This window comes from Struthio camelus, chromosome Z (assembly GCF_040807025.1).
Source record: "Struthio camelus isolate bStrCam1 chromosome Z, bStrCam1.hap1, whole genome shotgun sequence".
NCBI lineage: Eukaryota > Metazoa > Chordata > Aves > Struthioniformes > Struthionidae > Struthio > Struthio camelus.
The window spans coordinates 65,032,330-65,057,428 of NC_090982.1; the positions used below are offsets into that span (position 1 = coordinate 65,032,330).

General features: G+C 38.5%; 1 protein-coding gene across 1 annotated transcript in view; it reads left to right on the plus strand.

Annotated features, from left to right (window-relative positions):
* Window positions 1-2,102: 2,102 nt before the first annotated feature.
* The window catches only part of LOC104146916 (interleukin-6 receptor subunit beta-like), a 30,284-nt gene continuing 7,287 nt past the window's right edge, over window positions 2,103-25,099 (plus strand). Inside the window, exons 1-13 of the mRNA XM_068926987.1 lie at window positions 2,103-2,183; window positions 2,379-2,429; window positions 6,232-6,343; window positions 10,274-10,440; window positions 11,538-11,677; window positions 14,125-14,266; window positions 14,427-14,509; window positions 17,099-17,309; window positions 18,885-19,043; window positions 20,070-20,192; window positions 20,781-20,933; window positions 22,705-22,848; window positions 24,770-24,866. Of these exons, the coding sequence (XP_068783088.1) occupies window positions 2,138-2,183; window positions 2,379-2,429; window positions 6,232-6,343; window positions 10,274-10,440; window positions 11,538-11,677; window positions 14,125-14,266; window positions 14,427-14,509; window positions 17,099-17,309; window positions 18,885-19,043; window positions 20,070-20,192; window positions 20,781-20,933; window positions 22,705-22,848; window positions 24,770-24,866 (1,628 nt within the window). The 5' untranslated portion in view covers window positions 2,103-2,137. The remainder of the gene's footprint in view (window positions 2,184-2,378; window positions 2,430-6,231; window positions 6,344-10,273; window positions 10,441-11,537; window positions 11,678-14,124; window positions 14,267-14,426; window positions 14,510-17,098; window positions 17,310-18,884; window positions 19,044-20,069; window positions 20,193-20,780; window positions 20,934-22,704; window positions 22,849-24,769; window positions 24,867-25,099) is intronic.

Sequence of the window (25,099 nt, forward strand, 5' to 3'; positions counted from 1 at the left end):
ATTTTCCCTTTGAAGGGTAACAGTTAACAGATGAAGTTGGGCAGAGAACAGAGAAGGGTTCTGTGGGTTTTCTATTAGCTTACCTGATGTGACCCAGGGTAAATGGAAGAGCCTATTTATTTTGAGACGGCATTCTGGAGAGCCCGAGAGCCTGCAGTGTCTTTTACTGCAGAATTTAAATAAGCAAATGACAAAGAGAGAAAAAGCATTGAAAGAAATCCAGTACCACATTTATATTAACACATAAGCCTAGCTTTGAGAAACCATTTAGATCACAAAGCAAAGCAAAGCAAAGCTGAATTCTGACACAAGTCCCTGACAGTAAAACAGCTGAAATATTAAACATTTGAAAAAGTGGTTCTATGCAAAATTTACTTCAAAAGTAATAATTCAGCTTTCATTGTACATAAAAAGGTTCCTATGGCAACTTAATAGCCGAACTATAATTAAAAATGTGTTCTTACTCATTCCTATGACAAATTCCAGTTTTTGATATTCTGTCATCTCCACTGTTTTGACTGGCAATGTACTTTCTGCACTTGTTACAGTTGAATTGTATTCTGCCTCTTTTTTTTTTTTTTTTAAATGACAGTAACATTCATATGGAGACCTAGAGCTCCAGCAAAGATAATTTGGACTTGAGTTACTGTTTTTTTTCTCTACAGTATGCTCTGCCATAATCCTCTGTATGGTGAATTCAGTTTCCTGCTGTTGCATTGACTTGCTTACATGGTTTTCTTTTGGGCTAGGTTGTTTTAAATTCAAAATTATTATCCTGATTATCCTGATCATTTCAGATCAATACATACAGTTCAGACAGTTTTCTCTTGTCTCTTGACTTTTACATTACTTTGAGTCTGTAACTCTTCAATCTACACTGTCAAATCTTTCTCACATATGACTTGCATTTTCTCTTCCAGTTTTTCCTTTCTGCTCATAAATTAACACTCTCCTCTTGTTATTCCTTGTGGGAAGTGTTGCCAAGGCTGATTTTTTGGATTACTCAAATAGGAGGTGTTTTGACCCATACACAGGGTATCCACCACCACCCTTCAGCATTTTGGAGCTTATTCCCATGCCCAAACAATCTCACTGCTAGGAAACCCGCTACAACACTCAGTAGAAGTCCTTGTTCTCTTGTATTTCATGACTGCATCCTTCAGAAAAACTGATAAGATACAGGTGATGCATTAGTCACCCACTCCCACTGTAGACTACTCGGAGGCATGCCTGTAACTCTCTCTTGAAGAAAGTGATTCATTTCAAAGAGAATTTTTTTTTTTTTTTTTGCTATACAGTATTCAACCTGAAATATGCAATGGTTCCCAAGATAAGTTAATAATTTGCCTATCACCAGGTAGGTTTGAATCCAGTGTCTGCCTGCAACTAACTAAGCACAGAAGGGAAATTTCCTACACTAGTGAAATTTTCAGAAAATTTCCCATTACTGCTTCAGCAGCAACGGCTACGATGGCTGCCATGCCCACAGTCATTTTAAATGTACTCTAACCACATTTAATGCATGTGGAGTTTGTAGTCACATCTGATTACAGCTACGGTGATTTCTGTCTACATTACGGCTTCCAGCGTTGCTGCCGACAGCGTGAAGGTACAGTGTCTTAGCAGTGGTGAAATTTCTGGGAATGGGAGAGGAGGACAGAAAGAGAAGACAGACAGGGTCTTTTGCTGCTGTTATTCTTGTAGTATCTAAGCATTCATACTATGACTTTGACTTACTTTTCATTGATATCGGTATTTGTAATTCACACAGACATCCAGACTAGCATTTTTTAAGAGCTTAAAGTACTTAAGCTTAATAAGCTTAATGAGGTTTGCACTGCTGATTAGAGGTATCTTAGATACCTCTAAGAATCTCATCAGGACTTCTTACCAGCACAAAGGGGGAAGTTTCTGTTTTTCAGAAAGGTTAAGTTAGGTTTTCATAGATACGACTAATACCTGAGAGCCTGAGTGTCCCTCACAGTGTAACTGAGTGTGTCACAAGCATGCAAGTTATTTGTATTCAGCCAGTAATACTATAGGTAGTGGAATGAATAGGAAGTTTGAAGAGGAAGTGTGAAAAATAGACTAAAGAGTGTAACGTTGATGATAATCATTATGCTTCTTTTCAGAGAAGATGAAGAACTTCTCACTGCTCGTTGCTATCTTTTTATTTGAAATAGGTGAGTTTTCATTTGTTGCACAACTTACTGCTGTTTATAAATAGTAAGAAATCTTAACATTACTCAAAGGCAAGCATGTATGACCAAAATAATGCCTGAACTAAGTTCTCTGAATAGAAGAAACAACAATCTGTAACATTTCTTCCCATTTCTTTTGCTGCTTTCTTATTAAATTTATCCCTTTTTATTCCCCAGATGCTTGCAACTGCTCACACTGGGACTTTCCATTTTGCAAGCAGCTTCCAGGTAGGTAAATAATTCTTACGCGACAACTAAGTAATTGCAAAGATGACTATCACTGCTGAAAGAAATCAGCCAGCTGAAATGATTTCATAGTCAATTTTGATTTAAAATATTTGTGTATAGTTTTTGGGCTGAAATCCAGCCTGCACAAACTGTGAATTTCTGCCAGTTTACAAAAACCCAGCACACTTAGCAGGGATGAAGTGTGCGGGGCTCAAGGCACAACTGCCTGCATTTCTTATTTCTAGAGGCCGCCTAGTGGCTGCGCCACAAACTCGGGACACTATCTGCCTCTTAACACTTCAGCTCCTCTCTTTTAAAGCTGCTAAGACCGCTTTTAATTGACTACAAATGTTAGGAATCGAAATTTTACTTGAAAGGAAACATCTTCAGATTTCTGGAAGGAAAAAAAAGAGCCCAGGACATTCACAGCACAGGTAGGTTTGTCTGTATGATAATAGAGAGCTGGCTGCTATGTAGAGGTTATCAACCAGCCAGGAGTGTATCTGAGGCAATTTGTAATCTCTAGACCAACTACCACGATTTTAGAGGACACTAAAAGCCATAATGTTTATGTCTGAAAACTTTTTACATTTCAGATTCAACTGACAAATTGCTGTTAATATAATGGCAAAAAGTCTAACACCTTTGGATAGAGGCTAGTGCACAGCAGCTGTTGGCCACCTGATGTATTTCATACTGAATTTGTTATAGGCAAAAAAAATCCTACTTGCTAATAGCTACAGATGGATTTTGTATACATAATGGCCCTGGATGGGGCATCATCAGTGAACAGTATTTTTCTGAAATTAGCCACGGATAATTTTCCGCTCCTTGCTATTTACTCCATCAGCCTACAGTCTGCTAAAGCGTTGCTGAAAATTCCACCAGATAAGCGAGAAGGAAAACAAAAAGTTATAGAGTGTAAAAATGACACCTTTTTTTTTTCTTTTTCTGAATACAATGGATTGTGAGGTCTTTGGAACAGGGAAAGGGTTTTGGCTTGGTTTGCATAGCTGTTAGAGCGCGGTCATGGTACAAGACTAGCGCTATTCTAAGGCTTGGGAAAACTAATACGTAACTCCTTTAACGGGAAGCAGTGCAGTAAAAGTAAAAGGAACACAATTAAACTGAATGTGCTTGTACAGAGAAATACACACAACTATAGGACAAATAAGGAACCAGAGCGTAACATTCATTATATCCAGGATTAAATGGTAAGCGGATTATCATGTGAGTAACGTAAAACTGACCTGGAGAATGTTGCATAGTACATTGGCAGGGCAGGGCAGGCTGCGCTAATATACCATTTCCATCTCTAAAATCTACTATTTTTGCATTGCCTGTTCTAATGTTGTCTCATAGAGACAGCAGGATTTTGGTAAGATCACAAGCCTTCTGCTTCTTCAAAGCACACAATCCCCTTCTTTTCTGTAAATAGACGCAGGTCTGCAACATTGTAGTCACCACTGGGGTCTCTGTTAATGGAAATGATCTGGGGAAGAAGTTAGCAGAAATCTAGAAGGATGAAAAATGTTTCCATTTGTTTTCCCCCTCATCAGTCTCTCCAGAACTATTGCTGCAAATAGTTTCAGCAGCAGGACGCTACAAACATACTGTACCTGCGTTTCAGCATTTCCAAAAGGGCTTTATTTCCAGGTGTTTCTTAAAAAGAAAAAAAGAAACACCAAGGAAATGAAAGGCTAGATTCAAATTAAAAGAGGAGGAGGATGTAAAAGTGTCCAGGATGTGGGTGACCAAAATTTGTTTTGGTGGTCGGACGAGGAAAGAAAAGAATTCACAATTATTATTAATGTTGCCATAGAAACAAGGATGAACTGATCTCTACCTTCACAAAAGGAAGCTACACACACCTAAATTGATGCATTAATTCATGAGAAGAACACATTCCTCTGGTAGGAGAAAGGAGGCGTCATGGAGCGGGGCTCTGGAAGTCTGCCTGTTGATTAACCTCATCACTCATTAAGCCATACTCGTCTGACATACTTTTTGGTTCAAATCAGCTTCTAATTTAAATATACAGCTGCCACAGGAATGATGAAGGGAATACTGAAGATAATTTATAACTGAAGTTTTAAGAAGAAATTGCTCTGAACCATAGTCATGTTGTAACTCGAGATGTTCATATATACTTTCCAAATAGCAAAAACATTTCTTATTCAAGATTGATAAGCCTACTGGCAAATAGCTAAACCTATTAGATATAAGGAACATGTGACTGTACTCATCAGGAAACATTCAACTTTATCACCTTCAGTATCGCGTACATGTCAAAATCCTTATCTACATCTTTACAGAGAAAAAAAAATCCTACCCTACATTTTATTTCTGCATCTTTTTTTAAAAGTATGGGTGGTACTTCGAGACATAATGGCTGATATTTCTGAATCAATAGTTCAGGCAGTAAGACACAAAGCTAAAAGGAAAACAAGCATATTTTATGACTAAAGTTTCTGATGAAAAATTTCTGAAATACTGAAATAAGCTTAACTACTAGAGATGAAAAGATTAGCTCCTTTAGGAGTGTCAGTGTTTAATGTGCCTTTCATTGGAAAATGTATATGTTTAATTGCAAAAAGCATATATTTTTCTTACAAAAAAGGTAAGTAAGAGTCATTTTGTATCTCAGCTTATTCTCCTGCTGCTTCATAATGTCATCAGTATGAAGCTGGTGGTATAAACAGTATATTGTCATTCTTCAGCAATAGTCTATTATTTTGAACTCCAGATAGAGATGACTGGTAGTTTTGAAGTAATTCTGCAGTGTAGTCAGCTCTAATACTGCTGATTAGTCTAATGCTACAGTGGTATAATGCTTTGCAAGAAAACTCCCCAGTAATTCTTGCAGGTTTGAAATTTTGGAAGCATCACATTGGCCCATGATAGCATTAAAATGCAGTCTCTCGCTCTTCTTTTTTTTTCCTCCACTTACTTGCTCAGAATTAATTTCTAAGAGTGAGAATTAATTTCACAATGAGTGAGAGGTCTACGAATGTCTCAGTTCTGGCCTCGTACTTTGAAAAATGTCTACAAATTTGTGCTTAACAGCAAACATTTAAGCCATGCCACCCAGGTCCCATTGAACTATGCAGAAGCAGGGAGCTGGGAGATAAAAATTGCATGCTTGTTGAGACAGAGGTGCACAGTAATTTTATGATCTGCTTTAGGCAGATTACCTTGCAATAGCTTTCCTCAAGGTTACCAAAGCAGAAGGTCAAAAGCTACAAATGCTTCCTTGTATATACACAATTAGTCTCTGCAAATTTTGCACCCAAAGAACACAATAATGTTTCCTGTATCTTGTATACACAAGATATTCCGTTCAGAGTTGGAAAAACAATTTAAACTTTAAATTAATGCAGAAACAAGCAGCAAGTAAGATGGCACTGTTACAGGAGAGAAGCAGTTCAAAAGCGTAATGACACCAAAACTGCAGGAAACACCATGGCACACATTTCAGAACCACATAGTAGCGAGTAACGGAACCATAAAACACAGGGAAAATGGTCCTTTTTTTTTATTTACCTAGGAAAACTAGATTTTACTTGGAAACGTTTGGACTGGTAACCTTTAATCTCTCTAAATCTCTCTGTCTCTTGTTCTAAGCATTAATGAATGTAAACCCAGATAGGTAGTCGTACGGCTAGTATTTATTTCCTTGCGCAAGAGGGTATAGCTGTTTTATATTTTTTGTCTTTTGACTCTAGTAGTCAACTCACCCCTGTTAATGGAAAATTACTGCCTATGATGGGTCTTTTCCAGTCCATGTGTTTTCATCTTGCAGATTGGGACAATGAGTTGACATGCTACAAAGAAGTAAGTGAGGATCTCACATGTACCTGGTTGCCAGTACCCACTGCTCCATATACTGTTACTTATACTGTAATCTTAAAATGGTAAGTCTAAACATCACTTCACAAAATGAAAAGCTGTCACCGCAGTTTGGCCTAACTCCTACCTGCCTGAGTTCTGTCCCGATATATTCATCATGTTGTAGGTTGTTACACCGTAATGGTCAAAATCTTTCCTCAGACCTCACAGATCTATCACGACCTATTGATCTGGTGAGAGCTGCGCTTTCCAAACTGGGGGAAGGGGAAAGATTGAGAAGCGCACCGAGTGCCAAAACAAAACTTGTTAGGTTAGTAGACAGTGCAAGAAACGAAAAGGAATGGAACAGATTCATAGAAAACTCTGAAATAGGTGCATACTGTCAACAATCACTTTGTCTAATCTGAGGAAGAGTGGCTTACCACTTCCTAGTTTCATGAGGGACGACTGGCAAAGCTCCCAAGGACCAAAATGGGAGGACTTCAGGAGTAGCAAATGTGAGTACCTGCCTCTTGCACAGATTCATTAAGCTTTGACCAGCCTGAAACCCCAGTCACCCCTCCTGGTCTTCAAGAAAAGATAACAGAGCAACTGTGTAAATAAATTAGTCGCCGTTTTGTGGAGGAAGGAAATGAGGCCAGTAAACCTGCAGTTTTCTTCACTATCCACTGGAGATATCATGGGGAAGATCTTGCAAAAAAATCCTCAGTAAATCATATTTATCTGAGAAGCAATGATTTCTTCTTTTGATAATTTGCTAGAGCATCATACATCTTGCCACACTTCCAGCACGTCTGTTTGAAATACTATTGTCAAATATCACTTTAATCAATTATTTTTCTCTACTTTTACTGACTCCCATTGAATATTCCACACTCTAATGCATTCCAAGTAAAAACCATGTTAAGCTGTTTTTTTATTATGCATTACATATTATGCTATACATGTATGCAGGGAGGCGTCAAATGCGGCACATAGGAAAAATAAATTTTGAAGTATTTTGTTGCACTGGCAAATTATGATGTTCATTACTGATTATTTTGCCACATAACACATCGCTCTTTGCATTAAAAAGAGCTGTAGTTAGGAGCACCTCCTAATGCTGATGAAATGTCACTACACTGGGAAATTCCCCAGGGTAATCTCCTGCATACTGCAGAGTAGCAAGCAGCCACCGCAGAGCTGTGCTTACTCCCCCACCGGCTTCTGTATTCTCCCACTGGAAAGAGCAGCAGGTGCCTAGTTGCAATAGTACCCCACTGTATTTGCTCTCCTGCCTCTTCAGTCTTCAAAGCCCCGATTTCTTGGAATGGTAAAAGCATCTGTGAAACAGCTCTGCTTCTATAGAGATGCTATCAGCTAAAGTATCTGTTGCTCTTGGAGTCCCCAGCCCAACTCAGTCTGTGCTATTCCTAAGCTGCAGAGTTGACATTATGAACTGCGAAGGCAGAAAAAGAGTGAAAGAGAAGGTGGGTGAAGAGGGAGGCAACTGCATCACAGAAATATTGATTTTCCCAAAGCAGAGACAGGACTTGAACCACAGTCTCCTAGACTTCAGTTCAATGCTCTGAAAGAAAAACTTGTCTCCCTTTTTACTGGGTTTAAAAAAAAACAATAAAGCATGAGAAAAGCCCCTTCAAAGACTAGAAGAGGACGTCACCACTTTCTGCAAGTAACTTCAGTCTGAAATTGAAATTCTTCCTTATTCTTATTCCTTATGATTTGGATGCCAGGAAGAAAAGGATTAAAGAACACTTCTACAGAGATGATCTAACCAAGCATTCAAGATCATGCCCTGCAGTATTAATGGCTGATTCACAGCTAGGCTGAAGCAGAAGATAGGGGGAACCGTCAAGCGATTTTTTTTCCAGTTATTAAATATTGTATCATGATTAGCACATTTAATACTAGAAATATGTGGGTAGGCAATTACTATGCCTAGCATTAAAAAATGCACTCCATTTCTTTCTAAGAACACTGAACTGGCACAGCTTTAGCCTTGAGAAATCTGCTCTGTGTGAGGCAGAGGGTAAATGAGAGAGAGGGAGAAAAGAGACAAGCAGAACAGAAACAGCCTGCCATTTAAGGGCTTTTCCTTAGGGAAACATGACTGAGTGGTGAGGACTCACTAAAGTAAAGCTAAACTTTTTCTCTTTAGATGTTTATTCATTAGCCTCTGTATTCACACATTCTTTGCATTCACATCCTAAGTCCCAGACAGAGTTCCCCAATAGTGGACTTCCCAAGACCACACTTCTGCAGCTACTGGATACACATAGAACATTTTGTAGAACTTCAACTTTCACAGCAGGGAAAAGGAAAAGGCCAAAAGCTCAGCTGGCTTCAGCGAGCCCAGAAACTGGTAGGTTGCCACCGCACAAAGGAATCAGGGGACATATGCACACAGGACTGGTTCCTGCTCCAGTTGTCTCCTCACTCTTAACTGCTCTAGCTGACCCTGCTTTGAGCAGAAGGGTTGGACTAGATGATCGCAAGAGGTCCCTTCCACCCTCAGTGACTCTGTGATTCTGTGAACTCCTATCTGCAGTAAAGGGTTTTAGTCAAAGCACACCACTGTGCCTAACTGACCTCAAATAGCTCTTGGCAGTCAACATACTTTATGGCCATTGGCTTTGTTTGAATTTATGGTAAACATCTGGCCAGCCACTGGTTTGGCTGAGAATCAAGGTAGCACAAAAATATCTTTCAATTGTCTGCTGTGAAGCACATGACAGTTATGAAAATCATTAATATATAAAAGCTTGACTGTCCAGTTAGCATGAGTCGAAGGCACTCTGCAGCAATCTTACAAATGTATTCAGTACTTGGCAGGCTTGCCCTGTACTCGTTCTTGCTGGCTCAGCTTCAGCCATTTCACAAGGCTGCTGAGGGGGAAAAGAAGTATTTGAAGAACTGCAGATACTGTACGCTGATGTGGAGTACAGTTGACCTTGTACAACGAGGCACGAGTAAAGCAGTTGAAGATACCCCTGGAAGAGTATAATTGACATGCATTTGTTCTATTGATATTATTGATACTCTTCAAAACACCCATGTTAGATCAGACAAGTCAAAAGAGACTTCAATTTTTTTGTTTTCATATGTGGAAAAGTGCTCTTCAAGGCAAGTAACTTAGGATGGTAAGAAGAGTACCTGCTTACACACCTCCAGGGTAAGTAAGTACTGCAGTATCTACAGGAGTATAGGGTACAAATGTAAAATCTGGAGAGCAGGATACTTGTCTGGGCGGCCTAACTTTTAATAACCTTCAAGCTGAGCAGAACCTAGAGTTCCCTTCCTAGATGAATGTTGTAACTATGAACACACAGCAATCAGTCACCACACGCACCAGCAACCACTGTTTGTGGATGAAAATAAGGATACCTCCCGGACTTTCTGTACCACGTAGATTACACAGTAGATTACAAAGGACAAGTCTACAGGGATGAGGAGTTTAGGTGGCATTTAAACATCTTTGCCTGCAAAGCATCAGAGTTTAGGTCAGAGAGGCACCTAACTCATATAAGACCAGAGTTTTTTCATACCTTTGTGGTAATTTATATTTAGACAACTGGGAAACTTTGCTGCTCAGAATGAATGTAAGTGCCTCTATGGTAGGTGGCAAACAGCTGTAGCTGCAGACTTTATGAATCGATTCTTAACCTAATTTCATGCCTTCCAAATGCTGTTTATATCCCATCTGAAGCACCGAAGAAGGCTATACAGATTTTGCCTTGTGTCTATCTGTACCTTATAAGTTTAAAGAATTTAGTAGTTCTCTACCACACAAGTCTTTTGCAAATATAAATTAGCTAAAATTACTAGGTTGCTAGAATTACACTCACTGTTTCAAGCTGCTCAAGATTTCCAGATGCTGAATGTTATACATAGCTACCTGGAAACCTATCAATGTTATAATGATGTTTTTTTGAAAAAATAGTATATGATAATCCAATAAAATGTTTGTTTTTCATTCTCATTCCCTTTCTCGGAAGGGATAGAATCACAAAACTTTTGCAAAGAAACACGTCATCACCTTCCATCACAATAGAACGAAAGGATATTTACATGAAACGCTCTGCATCTATTTGGATAGCTGTGAATGATGCCCATGAGAGCTGTGTGAAAGGAAAGAACATCTCTGTTACACCAAGCAAAGCAGGTACAGCATTTTCACAACTTGTATTACTGCAACTCCTAGCTGAAACAGTGATAGGATAAAGATTATTTCCAACATTATAACTCCCAAAATGCAGCTTTTCATATTACTGATTCAGAGAGCTAAGCTGCAGTTTGGCTCCCTTGGATGAAATCTTCACTAACAGCAAGAGCAGAAGTCTATCAGCTTTTATGGCAGAAAGATTTTGCTTTAAATCACTTGCTAGACTATAAAGATTCTTTGTCATATCCAGAAAAATATACAGTAATACACGTGTACGGTACTTAACCAGCTTCCTATGTTCTCTTTGATGGTTTTTTGAACTTCTTTATTGGTTTACAAAGAGCAGGTTGACTCAGTACCCTATATCTAAGGAATCCTAGTAATAGAATATGAGCATTGTGAGAAAACTTTTCAAATTTTGACCATTTTCTAAGGCCACTCACCCATTACATAGTGCTGCAGAGGAGATTTAAAAAACAAAAAACAATGAACTATTCATTTTAGATGTTTATTCAGAGATTCTTTCTAGTAACCAAGCACTGCGATAACTTCAAGAACTTCCCAAAACCTGGCCTTCTCAGAGTAATTATAGTCCAGGAAAAAACGATGCTTCTCACTGCTTGAGGGCACTACCAGTAAGACCTAGATTATCACTATGGCTTCTTGGCCACCTTGCATGTATCAAAGGAGAAAACAAAATGTATTTGAGCACAAAATTATATAGCTAAACACAGTCGCTGAAGTTGGAACCCATTAAAAAGTTCTGGAAATTTTTCTAAAATTCATGACTATAGGTACTCTCGACATTTTGATTTTGCCTTTCAGGCTCACTCAGAAAAGCATCTGTTTACAAAAAAAGGTCTTCCTGAAATCAGCAGAAGCATCCGCAAAAGACAGGCAAGAGGAGCAACACTGTTTTGCTGATATCATAAAGATTTAGTAATAATTTATTTCCAGTCTTTTAAAAGTCTTTCAGTGTTCACTATTCTGAGCCAAGTCTTCTAATTTCTTTTCAGTAAAACACACCTGACAGACACAATTACCAAAGCTTTCCTGCTACACTTGTATTGATAACATCTGCACGTTCCCCATTTTAGGGAAGTGCTTGACACCATCTAACATAAGTGCTCATCAGATCACAAACCAAGTGATAATAAAATGGGACCTGTCTGCAACTCCTACAAAGTATGAGCTGAGATACAGAGAGGCACTCACGGAATCCACTCAGTGGACGTTGGTAAGTACTTCCAGATGACAGTTGCTTGTGAATCTGGAGTGATTTACTATAAGATCAGTAATGAACAGCCCACATAACATGCAGATAGCAAGGTGGCACGGAACATGCACAATTTGTAGCTGAATCACATAAAGGCCTCCTGTTAGTTTGTTCTGATAAATTCTGAACTGAGAGAGAAAGATGTATAGTCTTACACAGGAGAAAAACAAGAACGCTATGTCAGCTGGCTCATTAAGTCAGTGAGACACTGTAATGATCAGCAAAACACTGCAAAAGTTGAAGATCCACAAAGGGTATCAGAAATGCTATGTAAGCCAGAGTCTTGATAACACTTCATTAAGTATTACTCTTTTTGCTGGTATCATTAAATTTTCAAACAGGTTAGAGACCAGGATGCTGTGATTTTCAGGTAACAATTCATACCTTATGCTTTTGTTTTGCACCAGTTTTCTTCTTTGACAAGAAGGCACTTAATGTGCTGGTGATACAAGATTAGTTCCAGATGCACGACAGGATATAGAACAGTGAAAATATTATTCAAGCTCTGTGTTAGCTGTAGTTGGAGGAGGAATATGAAGGCATCAGCCAGGACAGAACCCCAGGGAGGAAAGGGTCTAAAATGCAACTTCTTAAGCATCTCTTCTTAAGCATCTGCTTAAGCAGTTTCCACTTCTTAAGCATCTCTACTCTTTCAGGAGTGTCTCTGCTTCTTTTACAGTTCTTCCCTCTTACATCAGAAAACCTGGGATCTTCTTTCATTTCTCCTGTAGCCGACACTTCGTTTGGCCTGACACTTTGTTTAGCCTCTTAAGAAGGATTATTGTTTAGGATTATTAAGAACTCCACTTCAGAAAGCTTTTATCTCAGTACAAAGAATGTGCAATCCTTGGAAAAGTCTCTGTTCAGTGATACGAATCCTGGACTGTTCTAGGACAGCCAGATACCCATGCATTCTCTGCCTGGTAGTACAGTAGATAGCTATGCACAGACTGTCCGATACGCTCCATATGGAGGAACAGAAAGTTAAGAACAATAAACGAGAGGATGGGGCACTACAGGTTCTGGAGACGGGGGAGATAGGAGATTCAAGTGACTAACATGAAGGACTAGAAGAGACAGTTACACTGAATGATGAAAGTGACTGAGTACTCTAAGACTGCACGTCATGAATATTCATCATCCCCCATATACCAGCTGATCCTGTGAACTTGTGTATATACAGGCTGCATTTACACATAGCCTTGGAAGAAAAGGGTGAGTGTGTACATTCAGGCACAGAGGAGATATAAAACTAGCTGAACAATAGCAAGCATTTACCGAGAACAAGATTAATGTACTGTAGAACACTCGGGATCCTAAGTCCAACTCACCCCACACTTGTTCTTTTTTACAAAAACAGTCAAAGAGATTTGGAGTCTTTCTCTGATATTGTGGTGGTGAGGGGGGTTGTAACCAAGCTACTTTTAGTAACAAAAATATATGTAGATAATTACAACCTTTATAAAAAGCAAAGCATTGCAGAAAACCAAAGAGAAGAGCTGGCCACAAAGAGTGGTTTGGTTTTTCGTTTTTGTCTTGTTTTAAGAAATATATATTTAGCAAACAAAACTTCCTATCAGACAAATATTAAAATAAATATTTCAATTTGCAATAACGTTTCTGCCAATAACGTAAGAACAGCCAGAATGGGTCAGAGCAAAGGTAACGCAGGATGTTGTATTCTGATGGTGGCCAAAAATAACGGCTAGGGAAGAGTATAAAATAGTGCAAGCATATAGCAATACTTTTCTTTGATATTTTCTCTGCTTCCTACAGTTTTCAGCTCAGAGATTTCCTTAGACACAGGTGATGTCTTTGTACAAAAACCATCTACATTCCCTGTACAGTCACTGACGATTTCTAATGCTGTCATCAGTTGTAGATACACTGTAGTTCTGAGGTGCTAAGGCGTAGGCAGTCACATATTCAGCCCAGCCATGCCCCTCACATAATCAGCCTTATGGATCCATGTAGACATAGTGTAACATTGGAGAGAAAGGGTGTATGGGGATATAAGTGTGTGTGTGTGTGTGTGTGTGTGTGTACACACATCCACATGCAATATTTCATTCAACCTTGACATCTTGTCCTTCAGAATGCCAGCAAGGACTTCAGTCAAGTCAGTGATTGTTCTTCAGTATATTTAAGTCTAATTGATTTTAAAAGCAATGCACAGGTCTAAGCTACTGCTTACATGCTAAATGGGATGGGCTCAGGAAAAACATTCAGAGAACCTGCCTTCAAAGAACGAAAAAGGAACGGGACAAAGTGTGCAGTAATTCCTCTGTGATGTTAGGGACCCCTACTTTCAACTGTAGTCATAAGACTGGTCCTGGACTCCGAAAACAGTTCATATAAGATCATATTTTATTGCTGCCACACATATAAAACTCTTTTTTTTTTTTCAGGTGAGCATAGAAAACAATTCTGTCAACATCACAGTTTCAAACTTAAATGTTATGTCTTCATACATCGTTCAGCTCAGGTGCATAGCCAAGGAGGATCACCACTGTGTTTGTGTTTGGAGTAGAGAGATTTTAGTCCCTCACAGTAAGTGAAATACAGTTTTGTTGTTCTGGGAATAAGCATCAATGTAAAAGCCTTTTCAAATTTTGTATCAAATAAAACAGGGTTGTCAGATACTGTTGAAAATATGAAGCGTAAACTGACTCATATGAGTGCATATCTCCATCTTTTTCATGTTTACCAGAGCTCACTAACAAGCCAATGCTATCATATAACACAACTACAGAAATCTCTCCAGGCAGAAGAAGTGTTCTTCTTAAGTGGGAGGTAATGTTCACTTTGGGTATGAGTTTCTTCTGTTACAACCATGCTACTAATCTATTACTTTGCAGGGAAAAAAAAAATACTTTCACATTGTATTGGGACCGCATTGTACAAGCAAAAGGCACTGAATATTGTACTCGTCCTTCAGGACTCACTAAATTTGTAGGGTGGTATTTCGGGTGCTACAGACCCAAAAGGAAATACTACACCAATTTATAAACTTGAAAAATTGCTCAAGCAGCAGTTTCTAGGCTCAAATCATTGACTAGAATAAAGATTCTTCGCAGCTCACTCTAAGAACTGGTGTGTCTCAGGTTTGCCTCTTAGAATTAAGCTTGCCTACACAAGCAACACCCTGCATTTCACGTGTTCCTAAGGAGCACTCATATTCTCAAGACACCCACACTTTTTAGAAAAACATGTAGTAAAGCTACTACTTTACAAATTCAGAAGAGATATATTCTAATCAGGAAGGAAAGAGAGCCACCAACTTACATGAACAGCATCTAGCTGCATGTTTCCCACAATGATATTTAAAGTCCAAACCTCCAAGACAGAAGCATTCCTTCTTCTGCAGCAGGTGTCATTATCAGCTGACTGACTACTGTACATCAGTCAATTTTACCAGATGAAGTGGTCTCAGTAAAAAATGGCCAACTGACAGTCTTGCATTCACACTCCATGCTCCCACAGGTAACTTTGATGAGCAAGGTATTAACAAAGGTCTTTGCATAGAAATGAATTCTATCTAGATTCTGAGAAAAAAAATGTCTTAATGTCTTCTACAGAAGTCGGCTGTACAAGATATCAGAGGCAGAAAGGACAGAAACTAGCAGAGTTTTGAAATATTAGATGATGGGGAGAGTTTTGTAATTACCCCTTGTGTTCTTGTTAAAGGGGAAAAAAAGAGATAGCAGAGAAAATAGTACCTCATCTTCTGATAAGGATGAGATATCCCCCTTATTCCCTTATCTCCTTATAAGAAGGCAAAGTTGCATAGTATATGATTCATTTGGGGATAAAGCAATACTTGTATATGCCAATTTAAATGTTAAGCTAAAAGAAGAAAATATTCTCCATCCAAGCACTTTAGTTAAAAATACATATATTAAATATAGGATCAGGGCTAGGACCTTCATTCAGGAAAATACTTGTACTAGTCTATTACACTAAATGAGGTTCAAGTCCAGAGGGCTTCAATAAATATTGAAAGTCTAGAAGGAAGGGGTGTACTTAATTATTAACATGTTATACAGAGAAAAAAGAAAACTTGGGCTGCACTGTCCTACTTGTTTAAGCCGATCTGAAGCACAAAAAAACCTTTAGGATGTTAGAGACTAGCCACAGCTTCCCTGTTTTTGCTAATGTTCAAACTTTACTGAGTTTGGATCAACAGGCAGGAGTTTGCTGGCTTCAGCACTAAACATCCAACCAAGCAGTTTGCATTACTTTCACAGCTGGAATTAACACAGGACCTCCTGCAGGACTGCAGAAGATAGGACAGTGCTAGCCTTTTCCAGTCTCATCTTGCTAAGCTAAGAAAGCCAAATTCTGCTAGTTTCTTCCTGTGCAATATGCCCTCTATTTCATATATCACAGGAATCATTTCTCTTACATGGAAACCTTTCCCAGCTTCACTGAACCTTCTCCAGTTTCAAAGCCTAGTGATAGAACCATAACACTGTTCTCTGGCAGCTTCACCAGAGCTTCAAATAATGGCACCAATTCTTCCCTCCCCATCCTGGGAAATACTTCTGTTACTTCCAAACTAGGAGCTTCTAGCTTTAGCAGAAATTCATCCCCATGGGTATGTCTTTGCCTTCTGAATTATTGAATATTATCCTATGTTATTCCAAAGGTATCCGATTGCTTCATTAAGATAACCCTCCTAGCTTTGTGTCATTTTCCCACTATTACTTTTTGTGCCAAGGTCAACGAACAAATAGCAGAGAAGCTTGATCTCAGAAACAATCCTTACAGAATTACCAGAATTTCATATACAGAGTTAAGTGTCCATCTAGGCTGCAGTAATTTCCATTTCCATGCCCTCACTTTCCAGTTCCTGGAGAAGAGTAGTACACTAAAATAAGGAGTGGACCATCACCATTGAAAATTTGTATCAATGGATATATAACATGTCCTAAAGTTGTAGTGTAATTACTAGCGTTTATCCTCAAAGAGGCCAGATGCCTAACAGAGTCTAGTAGGTGAAGATTCTCAGAGGCATACAGTACAATTAAACACCCCTCACTAACTTTCAAGGTCCTAATTATAAGGGATATGTTCCAGTGCAATGTACAGAATGTTACAGCTGCTTCACTGCTGTTATTACTAATTGGATACACATAACCAAGATCTCAATTAAGTGAAACACTTAATCCTGTGCTTAAATCCTCTCAATTTAAATAGGATGTAAGCACGTTCTTAATTTAAGTAAATGCATTGCTTCATTGATTCCTGAAAACCTAATTAAAATAGTATGATTTTATCCCCATCATCAAAGGTGACATTTTGTTTACATAATGTCATTGTTCTTGATTTTCTACATAGGACATAATAACATTGCTCACTGATAATCTTTTTCCTCTTCAGGTAGCACAAAGCAGGAACATCCTTGGATACTATGTTAATGTAGAAAGAGTACCCAACAGTTGCAAGCATTCACCAAAACGCATCATTCTAAAAGACCAAAAAGTTGTTCTAAATCTCTCCATGGCTTATTATAGAATTAATATTTCTGCCTATAACGAAGCAGGAGAGTCTCCACAAACCATTTACATTGTCCCAGATTTCTCCGCGACAGGTACTTGCTTTATCATTTACTCATTAAAGCAGTGGAAAAGTTTAATGAGCAGTCCTTAGACTACCTTGACAGTCTTTGGGGTGGGTACAAGCATTCTCTTGAATATTTACTAGGCTGCTATTTTTGCATGGTGAGACTGGTATTCTTTTTTAGGAAAGTATTTCTACTGAAATTAGCTAACAGACAACCAGTTTAACAATACTTGCAGAGCTTTTTGTTTTCTCAGGCTAGAGAAACAACTAGGTATTAGCTTTACCTATCAGAATGGCTTATGGAGTGTACATAAAGTTAAGTAGACGTCAGTAGTTCAAAGAAAGTTCTCAGAATCATCTGCAAATCTAAGTTTTTGAGTTAAGCAACTTTTATTTTGTTATTACCCCGACTGGCACATGGGAGAAGGAACTGTAGGAGGTATACATCATATTTCAATGACGATTTTAAGCTTTTGTGATGCCTAAATACCTAGGTTTTTCATTTCAACAACAACATTTAACAATTATTCTGTTTATATATAAACCAGTTTCATTTGCTACAATCGTCTATAAAATTGAGGTACAGTTATTGTAATGTAAGAAAAAACTCTCTCTTCCAGGGTAAAATTTTTTGTTTTTAATGGAGCTATAGTATGCACAAGTAAATCAGTGTGCAAGTACCATTGCTGATCTCCAGAAAGCTGCAACTAATTGGTTTTCCAAAATTTTCTAGCCCACTCTCCTCATTCCATTCTCCTTTGCCCTGCAAATACTTAACAATTTATTTTTACTTCTCACATCTCACTGCTTTAGCAGCCTTCTAATAAAATACATACGCTTACCTCAAGCCATCATTCAGCTGGCAGCTCCTTGTTTACTGAATCTATCAGCTTGTTCTCCATGGCGCTCTCTAGACATTTGTTTTAGATTTGCTTTGCTTTTACTTATGCATAGATCCTCTGTATCTGTGATGAATTACTGGGAAGGTACACGCATTAAGTGTGTTTCCAAGACAAATTCCTTCGCATTATGCAGAACTCTTCCTCAGCTAGTATAATCATTTTCTTTAATTCTACTTACTACATTGGTTTTCAGATAGGAGATGAAATGGAGAATTGTATCTGTCATGAGATTCCTTTCTTACTACAGCTGACAGGTTGTTCCTCTCCTCCCTTAGTTTCAATCAGAAGGTCTTTCTTAGTTTGATAATCTGCCCTAGAAAATGTTAAAATGTTTAAAAATTTAGTATTTTCAGTAAGAAGACATTGTTAGCCCCTCTCTCTTCCTCTCCCAAGTAAAAGCTATCTCACAGTTGCTCGCTGCACAGCAGCTGATAGCTGTTCACAGAAGGTTGTTTAACAATGGTGAGCTTCCTCTTCCTGAGGCTTGGAACAGCCATTTCCCCCTTTCTGACTGCGAGGAATTAAAGGTCACAGGCAGCAACCAACACGGGATCTCCCTGAGACTTTTGCAAAGTACCAGATGCTAAGTCTGCTTTACGGACATGGTAGCGTAAACCTTACTTACTTGTCTTAAAAGAAGTCTGAGCAAAAGAGAGATTGCTTTCCTGTTTATTGATCTATAATGGTATATACATTCACAGACTTGCCTGGCCAAATCAACGTCAAACCTCAGGGAACCGATACAGTTGTCACCTGGACTCCAGAATACAATCCAAAATGTTTTGTGGTTGACTGGGGCACTGGTAAAGAGGATATGCGCATGAAAATAATAGCTGCAGCTACTGGAAATTTCACACTAGGTAACAGGAACATCTATTGATGAAGGCACCGTTTTCTTTACTGGTTATTTTTTGGTTGGGAGCAAAGGATTTTCATCCTGTTTTTAAGAACAAACTGAAGAACCAGAGGAGTACAATTTGTATCTTTCTTCTGCACTGAGATGATGCCCAACTTTTAGAGATATCAGAGCAGATAAAAAGAACAGTCTTCAGTAGGATTCTTCCGCTCATATTTGAGCAAGAGATGTAGCTAAACTGCTGTTGCCAGTACAAGGTCTCTCCTTCCCCAGATTCCAGATAGGGACCTATACGCCACTGGCTAACACAGTAGCATGAAAATAAAAATGTTTCCTCTGCTCCTAGGTAAACTTAGCCTTAAATATAAAATGCTCTGTTACAGGCTTTCCATTAGATTACTTTTTATCCCCGTGTTTGGCCTTGTCAAAGCACAACAGTTCTCAACTCCAATATTCTACTCACTAAGCTAGGCACAAGGAGCTGCTGCCAGTCATCCAAAAATCTTGACTGAAGTCATATAGTTGACTCTTGCAAAGACCAGTCAGGATTGACTTTTATGTACACATCTAACCTCAGGCTTATACAAATCAATCCACTGTTTTCCTTGCTCCTCCTGTTACATGTGCGCTGCCACACTACATCTAGTTGCAATGTTTTAAAATATGCTAGCTGAGGGGGACATATCTATCCTTAAACTAGGATATCTACAGGCATTTTAGTTCTCTTCTTTTCATTACGCAGCTCAGACCTTCCAGAGGAGGACTATAAGCAGGTCCAGCATATTTTAAAAGCAAACCAGTGTTGTGTCTTGTTCTACTTTTGAAATTGTTTGCAAGAAGTGTCTAGAGGAAAGACGCACATATTTTGTACTCAGAGTACAAAGTGGTACTCACTGCAAACTTATACTATGCTTTGAGAATGAGAAAATAAGAATTATACAGAAAAGCTATCAAGTTGTTGTCCCTCCTCCCCTTCCTTCTCACTTACAGCTTTTCAGTAAACACTGATGTAAGTTTATTTGTTTTCCAGACAATTTTCAGCCATATAAGTTGTACAAAATAATGGTACATGCATCTGATGTGTGTCAGTGTGAAAGTTTCACAAGACATGAAAAGACTTTTGGAGTGACCCACTTTTACTCAGTTGAAGGAGGTATTCCTCCCCTTTATACCTCACCCCTTATATTTCTTCTCATTTCCTATCTGCAGCCATAAAGAAATCCTACAATAAGTTTCTGTTACAGGTGTCTTACCAGCATTCTCCGATTAGCATTGCCTTTGGTCCTAGCAGTTATGCACTGGCAGAGTGAGGGACCTGGATGTTGTTCTTTACTGACAGGCCCACTGAAGTGTTAGCATTACAAATGACATTACCAAAATAATAGCAAGAGGGTCCCTGAGTTACTAGTCCCCACAGCTCAAATTTATCTATGACCAAAGTCAGATGTTCCACCTCCAATTCAGTGATGGCTTACACTGGAAGTTGAAATTAATAAGGCTGTGTGACTATTGGAGTAAAAGCATCCATAACAAGTCAGTCACAGTTTCTGCCTACTTTGATATTGCTTAAGATCAAGTTGTTTTACTCAGCAGGATTTCTTTTTTCTCTTTCACCCTTTATGTGATGTTTACGACAACTAGAATCAGGGAAGGAGCTCTCTAGATAGCAGCTAGGTTTCAGCCTTGCATGTCTATTGAATAAATATTAATGTAGAACTTACATTATTATCTGGTTTTTAAGTTCCTAGAATAGGTCCCGCTAATGTGACAGTTCTGAATATCACAAAACATACTGCACTTGTGAAGTGGACTGAAATAGCTGCTGAAGACTGTTTGGGCTTTCTCCGGGGATACAGAATAAGCTACATAGATTCAGCAAGACCTAAATCTGTGGGTAAGTCACCATCACTCAGAACAAAGCAGCAGCTCAGTCCCAGTGCTGCGACCAAAAAAAGTTTCATCATTTAGTGCTTTCACAGCACAGAGCTAAATTACTTTCCTTTCTGTGAGAATTTATAGGGCCATCTCAAATTAAACAGTGATGAGAAAAAAATTTCCTTAAAATCTATGATTCTAAGATTACAGTAGAATTTTCTAGTAACAGTGAAAGGAAGATTGGTATTTTGCTTTTGGTATTTCTGAGGTATTATGATTTCAGTCACAGTTCTTTACATTTCACTGTAACTTAGCCAAGCTTGACTCTGAGCATTACTAAAGAAAGAACTTCAAAAATTATGTATTTCTTTTATTGACCCAATGAGCAGCAAATAAGTATGTACTTCCTAACTGTTTTGAAAGACACAGTTATTAATTTCATTTTTAGCAAAATTATCTTAAATTGACAGTTTTTGTGTTTAACTACTAGGGATTAAACTTTTACATTATAAAATGAATAGTTATGAGCTCAAACTACTTAGGTTTGCAAAAAAGTCATCTCTTTTGATAAACATTTTCCTTCTGTTCTGCTATGGAAAGTCCTCTTGCCACAAAAAATAATGCATTAACTTTCAACAGTTTGACATGTATTTAAGGTTAAAGACACATGGATAACAAATAGTCCCTAAGACCCTACAAAGGAGAGTAAGGAGGGTTCTGTGATTCATGTCAGCATATGCCTCTAAAGGGCCATGAAAAGTAACAAAAGCTTCAAGAGCAAAGTCCTGGCTCCCCTGAAGTTAGCATTGTCTTCAGGGGACTCTATGCCATTACAGGCACCTATCAGGTATCTCAAGGGGAGACAGAAGAGTAGTGCCCACGGCTGAGTTTTATTTTTTAACTCTCCCCTAATGAGACAATATAACAGTGACACAACAGCTGATTGCCATGTTTGCCAGGCAAGAATAATAATTTTCAGTTTTTCTAAGAACTTGGAGGAAGGAAGCCTACAGGCTACAGCACCATTTCTACTTCTGTGGAGATCTTATATTCTCAGTGGCAAGCTTGAAAAATAACTTCAGTCATGTCAGAAGTATTCTACAGCATTGCTGATTGATTGCATTATTCTTGCCAGGGTAAAAATCATGGCACCATCAAGAAAAGGAAAAGGTTGAGCAAAAAAGGTCCACAGAGCAGGTGAAACAGAATACATAGCCTATTTTCTGTAGAGAGTGCTCTAAGTAATTGCACTGGTATTAAGCAAAGCGAGTAAATACTAATTGCAGTCATGAGGATAAAGTATGTTGTAGGGTCTAGTCTTGCAAATATTATTCAGTGATTATTTACAAGCACTTCAAATCCTTTGCTCATTCCATGGTCAAACACAGGACTAACATGAACATTCATTCTACTGCTGCTGTAAAAACAAGTCTTTATTTCAACTGTCACAGCCAGGGATATTCAGGAAACGCACTGTTCAGCGTGTCATGCGCATTTCCTGTCATGCAGTATGCCTAGCCTATTGCAGTTAGCACCTAAACATCCTTGGTGTGTTAAAAGCTCATGGTTTTTACTTCCGGGTTCAAACACATTATCGATTAGACTGAGTCTAACACCATAGTAGACCCCTTTTTGATTTGACCGCAGCTTTACTCAAGTAAAGCTTTTTAAAGAAAAAAAAAGTCAAGAAATATAAAATTTTGCTTTTTCCCTTCAGAGAGCTACATTCATAAACTCAGACATCAGAATTCAGCTAATATTCTTATCCCCTAACCCTTCTTGTGTTTCAGCTGCTACAGTCAATTCTTCTACCACGAGTTACCATCTTACCGGACTTAAGGAAAAGACTATCTACCGTGTGCAGATTTCAGGATTCACCAATGCTGGAGAAGGACCTCAGACTCTTTCACAACCTTTCAGTACGCCAAAATACGGTACTGTGGAAGCTTTAAGCAACTGCATTATGCCTGGAGTCAGTCGTGGCTTTATGCACTGCACATAGCATTATCCTCTACCCTCCCTTTCCCCTGCTTTTCAGGGAATGCTCACACACAAGATTTACTGTTCAGTGCTTAGTTTACTGATAGCAAACACACAAAATCTTTCCTTTGTTACAGGTAAACTACATAACAACTGTGTCTATATAATCACTGCCTAGCACACAGAGATTTAGCTAAGGTTCCTTATCGCTGAAGCATTTTCTGACCTTGTTGTGCTAGCTATATTCAAAGATCTTTCTTTCTTTATTGCAGGCTCCAATGACATATTCCAGCAGTTTAAATTCTGTCTGTGACTGGTTAAGTTCAGTGGTCTTTGTGCTTCACAAAACCCGGAGCAATCATCTAGAACAGTTTTTCAGTTAGCCACTTAAGCCATTAACCACAACCATAACTCAGGGAAAGTGTCCTGAAAAACAAAAACAAAAAACACACACAGCACACACAGGCTGAGACAATATCAGCCACAGGAAAACAAAACCTGTGATATTCAGAGAGACAGAAGTATGTAGATGATATCTTCCCACTATAGGTTTTTGTGTTCATACAATGGGATAGTCAAAGGCACGAAGCAGAAGGAGGAAAGAAATTAAAATTTTCCCTCAAAATCAACTCAAATCAAGTTTCCCATGAAAATCCTTTCTGCTGACAAAGAGCACAAGAAATCAAAGGGCTTTCACCAGAATTGGTGCGCCAGACTTCTATTATACCCACTGTATTGAATCTATGTTAAGATAAGATTCCGTTTTTGTGGAAAATAACAAGAATTCAGAGTTAATTGAATGCTATTTTTTTAATTCAAGTAATTACACTCAATTCAGAGATTACATTTACTGTTCTCTGCTCCCCAGTATTTCACAGGTTACTTTACATCCATTAAAAGAATCTCAGGCTTCTTTTTTCATAAAACACTTTCTCAGCAACAAAGCAGTTAGCAGCTTTTCAAATACCTTTTAAAGCAAAACTAAGTAGCTGTTTGTTCGATTTTTAAAAATACTTTTTTGTTGGGAGGTGGGTAGGAAAAGAAAAAGCAAGCAGCCTTTTCACAAGTATGGTTTGTCAGTATCAGCAACACAATCATGTGCTGACCACATTTTCCTGACGCTATTTTGAAACTTGATTTAACTGTCTGTAGAGAACACCTCAACTCTGACCCACGCTTCATCATAGATACTTCAATTCCTGCATTAGCAATACTGGTCTTGCTGCCTGTGTTTTAAGTAGTTTGTCTCCTGGCAAGACAAAAAAGAAGGATCTCCGGCAGGTACTAATATAAGCAATGGTAGGCAGTATAGGTGCATGCCAAGGGCTGACACATGGTTGACTGTGAACGGGATTATATTCATGTTCCAAGCAGGTGAGGTAGGCAAGTCACCTATTAAATACACAGTCTACGTTACTGTTACCAGGACCAGGTGGGTTATTTACAAAAAAAAAAAAAAAAAAAAAAAAAAAAGCCCACTACTAAAATCTGAAACATCTTAAAAGCCACTTCCTATTGAATAGTTTCTTATAAAGCCAGACCTGCAGCAGGGTCCTGACCCACTAAATAAGATGGAGCTCGCATGGGGAGTAGGTATGCTTCTGCCTTCTATTATGGAGTGAGGTTTTTTAGGTGATAGATTTAAGAATCAGCATGTACCCAGACATCTTAAAAAAATAAAACAAACCTAAAGACCTCGCAGCCCTCTAAAAATCCCAAACCTTGTCTGAATTAGATTTCACTTACAGGAATCCCAGAACATGTACAAAGTTTGACTTGAATTCTGTCTGAAATGCTTCTCTAATGGAAGCAACAGAGCCTCTGCATACTTGATACAATAAGTCTGATTCCATCTCCCTGTTTGTTTCCCATCAGATAAAGGGGAATTTGAAGGTTTTGTGACTGGCCTTTGCTTCAGCATCATGCTCATTCTGGTTTTTGCACCTCTCACTTGTTCTCTGGTGCTTAAAAGGTAAGAAGGGAATATTGAGTGAACTTGTTAGCTGCACTTCCTTTTTACTTAACCCTAAGTTTCATAGCACTGGGTATTTTTTGGCATTAAAAGCAACTCAATTCAAAAGCACAAGACAAAAAAGCCACCCCGCTCATTTATACAGTGAGAGCATTTAGAAACCAGTAACAAACTGATTGAAATACTTTGACAAAATTCATCATCTTTTACTTTTGATACACTTATCTGAGTAC